Below are 13212 nucleotides of genomic sequence, written 5' to 3' on the forward strand. Positions count from 1 at the left end.
AAGCTTGGTGACTGTCAGGCAGGTACAGGGAGGAGGAAATATCTGGCTGTTACCCTGTTGTTCTCAACCAGAAAAGGAATATTTTCATAGCATGTAAACTCTTGTCGGCAAACTTCTTAAAAATGGTAATTATTTTTTTTTTTTTTCTTTCAACTTAAGGGTTTCTTGAAAAGAAAACCATTCCACAAAATGATTAGCAAGCGGACACCCCCATGCAAAAATGAATTTTGCCGCCTTGGTTGTATATGTTCAAGTTTGAATAATGACAAGTGCAAACCTGTTCATTGTCAGCAAGAAGCCTGTATGTTTGGTTGTGACTGTGTAAATGGTGAATCGTGTTATGAAAAAGATGGCCTGAATGTTACACCAACCAGATGCAAACAAAATGTTGGTGAGGATGTGGATTCCTCCACTGAAGGTAAACATGATGGAGATAAACATGATGGACAACCAGAAAAGCACACAGATGTGATGGATGAGTCCAGCGAATCTCAAGAGGAGATGGAGAAACCTTGTATATCAGTGCAAGGTTTACCAGGAGTAGAAGCAATTGGGATTGATTTAGGGGATTCTGGTAAGTGTTTTATCAATAGTTACTGGCATATTTTGCATTTAGCATTCATTCAAGGAATAAAAATGAAATCTATGTGCTATATTCAGTTGATATGATTTTATATTAAAGTGGTTGTAAAGGCAGAAGGTAGTAGTGGTGGGTTTTTTTCATTTATTTTTTACCTTCTGTAATAAGCTCCTCCTAGCCCCCCCGCCCAAATACTTGCCTGAGCCCGATCGGACACAGTGCTTGAGAGCAGCGTCTCTCTCTCTCTCTCTCTCTCTCTCTCTCTCTCTCTCTCTCTCTCTCTCTCTCTCTCTCTCTCTCTCTCTCTCTCTCTCTCTCTCTCTCTCTCTCTCTCCTGGACTGCCTGTGAGGAGAGAATATGGGGTGGGGCATGAGCCAGACTGTGCATGTCAATAGACACACACAGCCCGGCTCCAGATCGAGCCTGCAGGAGTGCCCCATAGCAAGCGGCTTGCTATGGGAGCACTTGGAGAGGAGGGGAGGAGTCAGGAGTGCCAGCGGGGGGACCCGAAAAGAGGAGAATAGTGTCTGTTCTGTGTAAAACCATTGCGCAGAGCAGGAATGTATACCATGTTTGTTGTTTAAAAACAAAAAAACCTTTACAATGCCTTTTTTAAAGAGGAAGTTCAGTCTGGGGAAAAAAAAATAATTAAGTCAGCAGCTACAAATACTGTAACTTCTGACTTTTAATAGGACACTGACCTGTCCAGGGATCTAGTGTCATCCTCACCCAGGCTAGTTCTTCACTAGCCTTCGGGTTCCCGGCGCTGGTATCCTAACTGGGCAGCACACTATGCAGCTGTTTTTTGTTTTTTTTTTTTTGTTTTTTTTTTAAAAACCCTCATACCCTTTCCAAACTATACATGCCACGAGAAATGAGGACAAGTCTTTACCAGTGGGAATACAGTGAGCAATAAGAATTTTACATTTTAGTTGGAGATACTATGTTTTCTTCTTTAACTTGCTCATTTTTTATGGTTCTTAGCTGACAGCTGTTTGAAGAACTGGTCCCCAAAAGTTTTTCCCATTTGGAATAGATCTGATGTGGATAATGATCCAGAACCTCTTTGTATTCCCGAAAAAGGTGAAGTATTTGAAGGTAAACCTCCATACCATAGAAGAAAATCTGAGAGGGGCAAGTCCTCTGCAAGTAAATCCTCTCCTCTTCACACTCCTAGACCTGCAGTAAGTAGTCTGAATGCAGAATTGGTTCTGTAAGAATACTTTAAAAGAAAATGAAATACATTTTACTTTGGTCAATTTTATTTAGTATTTTTTAAAGTTTTTATGAACATATATATTTTTTCATTATTTTGATCTATTTGATTTTGAACCTATTTACAAATAAATGTGAAAAAGCTTTCTGCTCTATCCCTGTGTATAAACCATCTATTTCTCAGTGCTATATACTATAGGAAGCAGCTAGCACCACTATGCATCCAACCACCTGTACAAAATGCAATGAATATATATATAGTCACAAAAAAGTGCAGCGTTCTCCTTCAATAACGTGCATTCAAATTATAGTGCATAAATAAATATCTGAAAACATTGTAAAAATCATCTATGTATAATAAATTTATTTGAGTCAATCTTTTCTTTTTAAATATATATATATATATATATATATATATATATATATATATATATATATATATATATATATATATATATATATATATATATATATATATATATATATATATATATAGTGCATCAATAAATGATTCACTGGGGTTTATTTACCAAAGGCAAATCCACTTTGCACTAAAAGTGCACTTGGAAGTGCAGGCGCTCCAAATTTAAGGGGTAGATCTGAAATGAGTGGAAGCTCTGCTGATTTTATCATCCAATCATGTGCAAGCTAAAACGCTGTTTTTTATTTTCCTTGCATGTCCCCCTCGGATCTACAGCCACTTTACTTCCAAGTGCACTTGCAATGCAAAGTGGATTTGCCTTTAGTAATTAACCCCCAATGTCCGTAAAAAAGTGCAGTTCCATACACCAGAGACTTCAGTAATTGCCTCTGATCACCACAGTGCCCTTCACCCCACCTATGGTTGACTTCTCACCTGCTTGAATGGACCTCACTAATTACAGGAGGTCTATTTACACTTTTAAGTGTTCTAAGTGGCACCACTCCCACTGGCTGTACACTCTAAATCCATGTCTCCCAGCAGCTCTCAGCCATATAGGAGGCAAGAGGAAAGAACCATAGTGCAAATCGCTAATAAGAAGTGTTTATTTCCATATAAAAATCCACTCACACTGAAGAAGTAAAAAACCGAGCATTTCACAATACAATCCTCTGCATACACAGCTCCACCTAGTCCCAGCGTGATTACGTCACCATCCATTTACATATAAACATTTAATACACAGTACAAGGTTTGTAGTGCATGCATGTTTGTAATGAAAAAGCCTAGTACAGGCAGTCCCTGGGTTACAAACAAGATAGGTTCTGTAGGTCTGTTCTTAAGTTGAATTTGTATGTAAGTTAGAACAGGTACGTTTTTTAAGTGTAACCTCCAGCCAAAAAAATAATACCTTTTTTTTTGGAAAGCATAGGGAAGGGTTAACACCCCTGTAAGGTTTGTTTTGCTGTCTGTGCTCTTGTTCAGAAGATTTTACCTTTTTACTTTCTGTATGGGTTGTCCTGGAAACAAGGATTGGTGATAAAGCTTCAGTGGAGACACCTTTTTCCCATATTTAGGCCCCTTTCACACTGGGGCGGTGGGGGCGTCGGCGGTAAAACAGCGCTATTTTTAGCTCTGTTTTACCGTAGTTTTTGCGGTGGTATTCGGCCGCTAGCAGTGCGGTTTTAACCCCCGCTGGCGGCCGAAAAAGGGTTAAAACCGCTCGTACAGCGCGGCTATAGCCGCGGTATTGCCGCGGTATGGCCGCGCTGTCCCATTGATTTCAATGGGCAGGAGCGGTTTAGGAGCGGTGAACACACCGCTCCAAAGATGCGGCTGACAGGACTTTTTTTACTGTCCTGCCAGCGCACCGCTTCAGTGTGAAAGCCCTCGGGCTTTCACACTGAACAAACAGCGGAGGCTGTTTAGGGGCGGTTTGCAGGCAGTATTTTTAGCGCAATAACGCCTGTAAACCGCCCCAGTGTGAAAGGGGCCCAACTCTTACAGGAGAGAATTTCCTTTCCTAGGGGTAGATTTCATCTCACTTCCTGTTGTCTCCCTTCGTTTGTAAGTATGAGCTGGATGTTTATAACTCTGGGACTGCCTGCATTATTACTAGCTACCTCTGTTTCACAAGTTTTTATGAGTCATTTCTCTGTTTGGAGAGCGGGAAAGGAATAGTGACATTCAAGTGTGTGTGTGTGTGTGAGAGCTTTCAGAAAACTTGGCGCTTTTGCTCACTCACTGCAAGCTGGCTGCAAGTGGAAAATGTGCATTACTAATGCCCTAGGGTTTACTTTTTGTCTGACTAAAAATAATTTTAAAGAAATTACAATTATGTTTATTTAATACATGTAGTACTGTATATAAAATTTATAAGATTATAAAAAGTATACATTCTCTTAAAGCATGAATGTGTTATTAAATACCTATATTTGGCTTAAAGTAGTTCTGAACGCTGTTTTTGTTCCTTACGATAAAAAGGTTTCTACGTACCTGCTCTGTGCAATGGTTTTGCACAGAGTTGCCCCTTACAACCTCTTCTGGTGTCTCCTGCTGGCTCTGTCTGCTCCTTCTCACCTGTGTATGTGACCATAGCAAGCCGTTTGCTGTGGAGGCACACTTGCAGACATGCTCCTGAGTCGGGCTGTGTGTGTACATAGACTCATACAGTGTGGCTTGGCCACGCCCCCTGATCCCTCCCCACAGGGTTTGACTGACTGGCTCCTGTTGCTTTAAATCTGTCTTGTGAGAGTAGGAATAATGGAACAACACTGCTGCAGACGGGAGCAGTGCTGAATCAACAGAGGACTCAGGTAAGTGTTTTAAGGTGGGGGTGTAGTGAGGGGGAAGAAATGGCTAGCAGAAGGTTCTTTAACTTAAAGGGATTTTAGACCCTCAAGGTTTTTCACCTTAATGCATTCTATACATTAAGGTGAAAAACCTATGCTGCAGCTGCCCCCAGTGCCCCACTTTTTCTTATCTGAACCAGATCGTTCCAGCCGCTGTCTCTGTCCTCATTTGATAGATTGATAGCAGCAGGAGCCATTGGCTCCTGCTGCTGTCAATCAAATCCAGTGACACGAGCGGTGGGGTGGGGCTAAGTCCTGCTGTCTGTGTCAATGGACGCAGCAGCGGGACTCGTGAGCATGCCCGCACGGGTGCCCCCATGGAAAGTAGCTCTCCGTGGGGCACCCGATGAGGAGGAGGCAGGAGCGCACCCGGGGCACCCCAGAAGAAAAGGATCAGGGCTGCTCTGTGCAAAACCCTTGCACAGAGAAGGTAAGTATAACATGTTTGTTATTTAAAAAAAAAAAAAAAAATAAGAAGAACCTTTACAATAACTGAGAATGCATTAAGGTAGAAGGAAAAAAAAAACTTTTGACTTTAGAACCACTAGACTGCACTAATGTTTCTCCCAGTAGAATAAGCTATAGCATGAAAAGTGTCCAAGCTCTGCCTTACTAATAATGGGCTGAATGGGACTTGTTCCCTTTTTTCCACAGAGAAGTTATGTTTGTTTTTGTGTGAAATAGGCTGTGGTATTCCTTTTATATTACGATAAAAAATCTGTTTATGGCTGTTGAATATTACTGTCACTCTACAGGTTTGCCTGGAGGACTTCGATTCTGAAGCTGTACAGCAATTAAATAGTATGACATGCGCACGAGTGAGGGTCTACAAGTGTAAGGCAACAGAGGAGAAGGCCAGAAAGGACCAAGGCCCTTGTGCCGACTCTGAGACCCCTGGAAAGGTATCTTGTTTCTTTGTCTCTTCCCAGCTGTGCCTGGTAAAGTGTATTTCAAACCTTTTACAATGCTTTCCAGCAATACAAAAGAGGTATGACATAGTACACATGTAGCTAACCAAATGCAGTTATGAAGGTCTACAATAACTGGACACTACGGTCCCTTTTTGTTTTTATTTGCATCTTGAGGAATGACAGTAGTCGAAGGGGCATGACTGAAAAAGGTTGGATCTACATCCGGCCAGCGTTCTCAGCCAATAGCTGAGAGCGCTGACCGGTGAGTTCTGGTGGGGGGGGGATCCTCCTATCCGAAAACAATAGCTCAGCGGAGGAGATCCCTGTACTAACATCACATAGTTAGTACAGCGGCTCCTACCAAAGTTTTTGGGGTTTTTTTTGTTCAGCCCATTGGGTTGAACAAAAAAAAAAAACTAATAGTGTGTACTAGGCTGTAGTGTGTGCAGTGTATACTAAAAAGAAAGCGCAGCACTAGCTCTGTACTATACATGTTCCTGCATACAAACTATCTACATGGTATAATTTCAACTAGTAGAAGTGAGGTGGGGTGTCCTTTTAGCTGTGTGTTTGTGCAAGTAACCAAACAGTTTATTTACAAACATAGAAAAGTAATGGCAGAAAAAAGGCCCAGTAGTCAATCAAGTCTGCCCCTTTTTTATAGTCTATGATTGGTTTGAACATTAAGTGCCCTTTCACACAGGGCCGACTTGTCAGGCGACCTAGCCGCCTGACAAGTTGCGTCCCGTTCTGTACTACGGAACCATTCTAATAGGAGCGACACAAGTCGCTCCGACTTAGAAAAAGGTTCCTGTAGTATTTTTGGGGCGACTTCAGGCGACTTGCATTGACTTCTATACAGAAGTCGTTTTGCAAGTCGGTGAGGCGACCTGCAAGTCGTGCCGCCCCTGTGTGAACCGACACTTACTTCTGCTATTTCGACATTTCTCTGTGTTCTTGATCTTGGCTTCATATTGAAATTACGCACTCCTAAACTTTACTCAAACTCTTAATGTATTTAAAGCAGTGTAGTTCTGCGTGATGTAGATTGCCTCCTTGCTAAAGTATATGTTACCCCAACATTTCATATTCCTGATATGTGTCGGTTGTACTATGTACTTGTATGAAAAGGTATCCTCCTCTTCCTCCTGCTGACATGTCCCCCCATGCAGAGGTCATGTGATCATTTATAAAAAAAGAAATATAAACATCTTGCCTTGTATTTCTAACTTAAACTGAAGGAAGTGTTTTACACGGTTGGGGTGTACATATAATTAAAGTTCCTTGCAAGTTCAATTAATTTCAAATCTATGTTAATCTTGTACCACTTGTATTTAAAAATAATGTCACAAAGCATGACCTGCAAAGAAGGGGGTTTTTACTCACCTTTTCCATTTCCGGTACCTCCAATTTTTGCACTGCTCACAGCTACATGAAGACCCTTCATGTGCAGGATTGTCAGATGCCCTTGTTTGTGCCGTGGTTCCTTCCTATAATGCCTACGTATGGTCCAGCAAAGGAAATCGCAATTTGCAGCAGAGAACGAGGCATCTTTCAGAAGTGTTTCAGATGTGAAGAGACTAGCTCTGCAAAAGGACCCAGATCAGAAGAAGGTGGTGGGGCCACTTAACCTCTTCAGCCCCGGAAGATTTTACCCCCTTAATGACCAGAGCACTTTTTGCGATACGGCACTGCGCTGCTTTAACTGACAATTGCGTGGTCGTGCGACGATGTACCAAAACACCTGTGCGGTTTTTTTTTTTTGCGCTCTAAACAAAGACTGACAATTTTGAAAGAAAAAGCAATATTTTTTACTTTTTGCTATAATAAATATCCCCCAAAATATATAAAAAAAACTAATTTCTTCCTCAGTTTAGGCTGATATGTATTCTACATATTTTTGGTAAAAAAATTGCAGTATCTGCTGCATATTGATTTGGTTTGCGCAAAAGTTATAGCATCTACAAAAAAGGGATAGATTTATGGCATTTTTATTATTAATTTTTTTTTTTTATTAGTAATGGCGGTAATCTGCGATTTATTTATTTTTTTTATCGAGTTTGCGGCGGACAGATCAGGCACTTTTGACACTATTTTGGGACCATTGACATTTATACAGCGATCAGAGCTAAAAATAGCCACTGAATTCTGTATAAATGTCACTGGAGAAGGGAAGGGGTTAAACACTAGGGGACGATCAAGGGGTTAAGTGTGTTCCCTCAGTGTGTTCTAACTATAGGGGGGATGGGCTACCACTGACATGACAGAGATCACTGTTCCCGATGACCGGGAACAGAAGATCTGTCATGTCACTAGGCAGAACAGGGAAATGCTCTGTTTACATCCTGCTATCCGGCGGACATCCTGTTATCCTGCTTTTGCGGACTGACTTACAGGTACGTCTGTTTGCGCAGGAGTGCCATTCTGCCAACGTATATTGGTGTGAGCCTGTCGGCAAGTGGTTAAAAGGTTTTGCTTTGTGCCATTTTCCTAAACCCAGTGACAGGGTTACTTTTATTTTAGCTTTCTTTAACTAGTTTAAATTTGCTATACATCTTTAAATATGTTATTTTGTTTCAGGAAAATAGCCATAAACCAAACAAGTACAGAGAACGGGAAAAGGAAAATGCAGGAGACAATAGTGGTAGGGAAACCTATTTTATTGTGTGTTTAATTATTTTATTTTTTTTATTCACTTTTTTTTTTTTTGTGGTAAAGGAATTAAATACAAATATGTAAAAAGATACATTTTACTTGTACTTATTATTACGATCCATTATACAAAGGCAATTAGTTGGCTGATCAATTCAAGGGAATCCGTAAGAGACTACTTATAAAGCATGATATCGTCCAGAAAATTGCATGTATTTTTAACATAAAACAATTTAAAGGTGGGGGGAGAAAAGGGAGGGAAGGGGTAAGAAGGAGCACCTCAGAATTCTTAGGTAGGCTATTGTTGTAGCAGATGAAAAATTACGATAGGTCCAGTAGGTGTCGATCAGAATCGGGTGGTAAGTGAAATCCACGGTTCCCAAGTTTTGTGAAAACTTACACATTGTATCAGTATGTTTAGTGATGAGTTTCTCATTGTTTAAGATCCAGTTCACCTTGTTCTTTACTGCCACTAGGTAGTGGGAATTCGACAGGCAGGATGTGCCATAATTTGCTTGGTCGGCGTAAAAATCTGTGGTTTTCATCAAAGTTATCTGGAGAGCCTGTCCAGTTTTAAGTTAGGCAGCGCTTCAACAGGGAGCACTGGGATATCAGCTTTAAATGGTGTTTTCAGCAAATCGTGGACATGAGTTCACAACATTTTTACAATTAGGTAAGTAAATCATATGTGCATATAGGTGCCTAGCTCTGAACAGCCGAAGAAGCACGTATGTCCCAGAGTATAATGCTTTAGAACTAGGTCCCAGCGATCGAGTAATTGGTTTCAAAAGCCAAAACATTTTGGGGTTGGAGTCCCAATAATTCATGTAAGCATGTTGAGACTGCAAGGAGCCTGTGAGCAGTAGGGAGTACAAGAAAAAGTTCAAACCTGGGTAGTGTGGCTCAATCTGACAGCGGCTTTCAAAAGACATCAGGGTCACTCCTTTTGGTAGGGGGTTGGAATCGTGGATGCAATGAAGTGCTTCACTTGTAAATAGCAGAAGACTTCTGTTTTAGGCAATTTGTGATCTGCCTGTTATTTGTGGAACACTTCAGACCCTGTGATGAAAGCAGACTATACATGTTGGTAAGTCCTAGTTTACTCCAGTGTTTAAAAGCATATGGGTCTTCCAAACCTGGTGGGATGGCAGGGTTTTTAATAAAGGACACAAGGGTAGGGACAAGGGCAGAAGTCCTCTAGAGCAGCGGTCCCCAACCTTTTTGGCACCGAGGACCTGCTGCGTGGCAGAAAATTGTGCCAAGGACCGGGGGGTGGGAGGAAACTCTGGGTAAATGATTTTTCACAGGCAATGGCTGGAGTTAGTGTTTCAATCATCACAGAACCATGCTTGATATGGTGTCAGGGTGATTTATTTCTATTATTACATTGTAGTAATAAATGAAATAGTTTAACTCCCCATAATGCAGAATCAGTGAGAGCGTGTCACTTGCCACTGTCGCCTGCCCCCAGATGCAGAATGTCACTTGCCACGCTGCCTGCCACCAGATGTGGATTGTCACTTGCCACTTCCCCTGCCACGTTGCCTGTCACCAGATGCGGAATGCCAATTGCCTTGTCACCAGATGCGGCATGTCACTTGCCACCTCACCTGCCACAAGATGTGGATAGTCACTTGCCATGTTGCCTGTCACCAGATGCGGAATGTTACTTGCCATGCTGTCTGCCACCACTGCATTGGTGGCAGCACTGGTCCATTTAGCACAGAGGCAGGCCTCTATGCAGTGGTGGGTTCCGAATAAAGGCAGAAGAGCGGTGAGATGTCATCTCTCTACTTCCTGCCACTCCTCCGACATTGAGGCTGACAGAACACTGGCTGTGAGGGTGGAAGAGCGGTGATGTGGGGGGCGGAAAGAGATGATTATCTCTGCTTGCCCACTCGCTTCTTCCATCCACCCGGCTCTCATATGCTGACCGCTTGGCTGTCTCATGCCGCCGGCCAGGCTCTTTCATGCTGCCCGCCAACCCAAGTGTCTCATGCTGGGCACCCGTGGCCCAGCTGCAGAAAGGCCACGGCCTGGGGGTTGACGACCCCTGCACTAGAGCATTTAAGGTCATCCTGTATTTTCAAGTAAGAGTGTAAAATGATTCCATGAAAAGGATCGATCATGTGGGATTTTTTTTAATACTGTATATAGTGATGTATTGTGTATTTATTTATTTTCAGAAGTGGCTGAAAAAAGGCACAAGAAAGCAGACAGCAGCAACCCCACCAAGTTACTCAATATTATCTCAGACTGCAGCCGGGAACAGGATCCCAAGAAAATCCTCAATATCGTCTCACAGCAGGTTGATAAAAAGGAACCAAGGTCCTTTCGAGTAGGCAGCTTTAATATAGAGCTGACTTCAGACAATAAGGATGGAGATGCATCCAAATCATCTGCCACTTCGCATGTAAAGATCTCAATGGCTCCAGACCAGAAAACCGATCAGATCACAGCAAAACCACCCTCTGTAAAGGGGAAGACGGAAGGGATAAAATTTTCTGAGCAAATACCCGTAGAAACCAGATCTGAGAATGAAATAAAGTCTCATGGAGGGAAAGGTCTTCCGTTCTACTCCAAGGTCATTCCAGCTGGAAGGTTGGTTGCTCGATTAAAAAATTCTACCCTCAACCAATCGGAGCTCATTCAGGTAAGAAAAAATGTGAATGCATACAATACCTACATATATATAATAAGCCCTAACATCTACCTAAGCCAGTTTCTGGGATTCTGAATATAATAATTTATAAATATGTTTTAAAAAAAAAATCCTTCCATTTTTGCCCAAGCATCACATACGTTGGAAACCATTGTAGTTGTATTGAATAAATACTGGTGGAAAACATCAGGCTACTTTTGGAAGTTTCGGACTACCAACTTTATTAAACCTATTACTAGCATGAGTCTACAGAGTGACTACTAATATTTTTAGATCTATTACTAGCATGATTATACGTAGCGAATGCTAACTTTTTTTTTTTTAGGTAGATTATTTTTGTAGTATCATACCAATAATATAGCTCATGGCTCTGGTTCCTCTCTTTAGTGCTGTGATCTGAGGAGACTTAAATTGTTCCTTATTGCTATTAAATCGTATTGTGCATGTACCTGAGGTTTAAAGTGGATGTAAACCCGAAATTTTTTATTTTTTTTTTTGATATACTGTAGAGTATAAGATTTCCTATCATTTGAGCCCAGTCTTGCCACACGGAGTTAATCCATCTCTGAGCAATCCTCTTTTATTGTTCAGTGAGATAAATCTTGACAAACTGAGAAAAACTTTGTCAAATCCTCCCCCTTGCTGTGATTGACAGGTGATTTTACATATCTCGTGCACCAGCCTAAGACACAGGCAGTATTTTTTAATTCCCTCCCACTCCTTTCTTCAGCAGCTCTGCAAGGATTGGCTGTTCCACACCTCAGCATGATTTGGCATGCTGAAGTCATGTGGTTACTTTCCTGTCTTTTCACTGGATGTTAGAGATCATAGCAGAAGTTCAGTGTAAGAAATACACAGGAGAAAATGCATATTGACAAGGGGAGTGTAGAGGTGGTCTACTGACATCACGACTCCACCCACCGAGCTCCAGACAACAGACCCACCCACAGAATATGCAGTTTTTCGGGTCTAATAACAGAAAGAGGGGAGACATTTGACAGGTAAAGATACATGCAGGAGGCATGTATATCCTTATAGATAACCCCTATGGCAGTAGTTTAGAAAGGATGACATTGGGTTTACATCAACTTTAAAGTAATACTGTGAAGTGATCTGTCTTGTAATGTGGCCCTATGTGCTTCCCAGGTGCCCACTCCCTTTGTTGGAGAACTCTGAGATCCCAAAAGACCAATACTCCCATGTAGAGCAAAGCACCAGGCTCACTTTAATGGTATTCCTGCCAGATAATATTCACTGCTCCTTTGCTCCCCTGCTTCTGTCACTGGGATTTAAAAAAAAATATGGGACTCGTTTCCATATTGCAGCATTGGTGATTGGCTATAGGGAGAGTATCCTTAGCTTTGTATAGATAGGTTGTGCTTTGGAGCTTACACAGGGCATCTGCTTTTCTCTCCTGATTGTTGGGTAGTGAGAGGAAGGCAAATATAGGCAGTTGGTCAGGCTGCCATTAACGTGAACTTGTTGCTTTGCCTTGTATGTGCACAGCGCATGTTAATAACAAACCTCTCAGTGCATTGAACTTCTGAAAAAAAACCTACAAATTTATATTAAGAAGCTTTATGGGCACCCACTTAGCCCCCAGAAATCCAAGGCTGTCTGCAATATACTAATTCCTAGCTTTCTAAATGTTGGGAATGACTCACTCATTGCAGTGCTACTTGTTGCTTGCATTGTGGGATGTAATGAAAGCATTTTTTTTTTAATAAATAGCAAACATGTCATACTTGCCTGCTTTGTGAAATGGTTTTGCACAGAGCAGCCCCAATCCTTCTCTTCTCAGGTCCCCGCTGGTGCTCCTGGTTCCTCCCCTGCGCTGAATGCACCTAAAGCTATGGGCACATTCGTGCGTGCTCGCGCCACAACCGGCTCTGTGTGTTCTTAAACACACAGCCTGCAGCTCAGCCCCGCCCTCTCCTTGCTTGCTGTGTCTGAGCTAATAAGGAGGGAGAGAGCCGCTGCTCTCATGCACATGGCTGGATTGAAATGGAGCTCAAGTGAGTATAAGTTGGGGCTTGGGGGGAAGCTGCATGCAGAAGGTTTATTACCTTAATGCCTAGAAGGCATTGAGGTAAAAAAAAACTTCTGCCTTTAGAACCACTTTAATATAGGCTTTACTGCAGGTGTCTTAGGTTTGGAGGTGCCATGCAGTGACTGATACTTTAAAGTGGAACTTTAGTCAGAAAATTTAAAGGAGTTGTAAAGGCAGAATGTTTTTTATCTTAATGCATTCTATACATTAAGATAAAAAAACCTTCTGTGTGTAGCAGCCTCCCCAGCACCCCCCATATACCTACCTGAGCCCTTTCTCTCTCCAGCGATTACCACAATCCCCTCAGCCATCCAATACTCTCCTCCTGATTGGCTGAGACAGAGCAGCGGTGCCATTGGCTCTCGTGGC

At 42.0% G+C, this 13212-nt stretch overlaps 1 protein-coding gene across 2 annotated transcripts in view; it reads left to right on the forward strand.

Moving 5' to 3' along the window:
- Positions 1-13212, forward strand: part of MGA (MAX dimerization protein MGA) — a 191213-nt gene that overhangs the window by 84531 nt on the left and 93470 nt on the right. For both annotated transcript variants that reach the window (XM_073610788.1, XM_073610787.1), the window contains exons 9-13: positions 160-574; positions 1566-1765; positions 5324-5470; positions 8060-8123; positions 10318-10784. In XM_073610788.1, the coding sequence (XP_073466889.1) occupies positions 160-574; positions 1566-1765; positions 5324-5470; positions 8060-8123; positions 10318-10784 (1293 nt within the window). The remainder of the gene's footprint in view (positions 1-159; positions 575-1565; positions 1766-5323; positions 5471-8059; positions 8124-10317; positions 10785-13212) is intronic.

The sequence above is a fragment of the Aquarana catesbeiana genome, linkage group LG13, assembly GCF_042186555.1.
Source record: "Aquarana catesbeiana isolate 2022-GZ linkage group LG13, ASM4218655v1, whole genome shotgun sequence".
NCBI classification, from domain to species: Eukaryota; Metazoa; Chordata; class Amphibia; order Anura; family Ranidae; genus Aquarana; species Aquarana catesbeiana.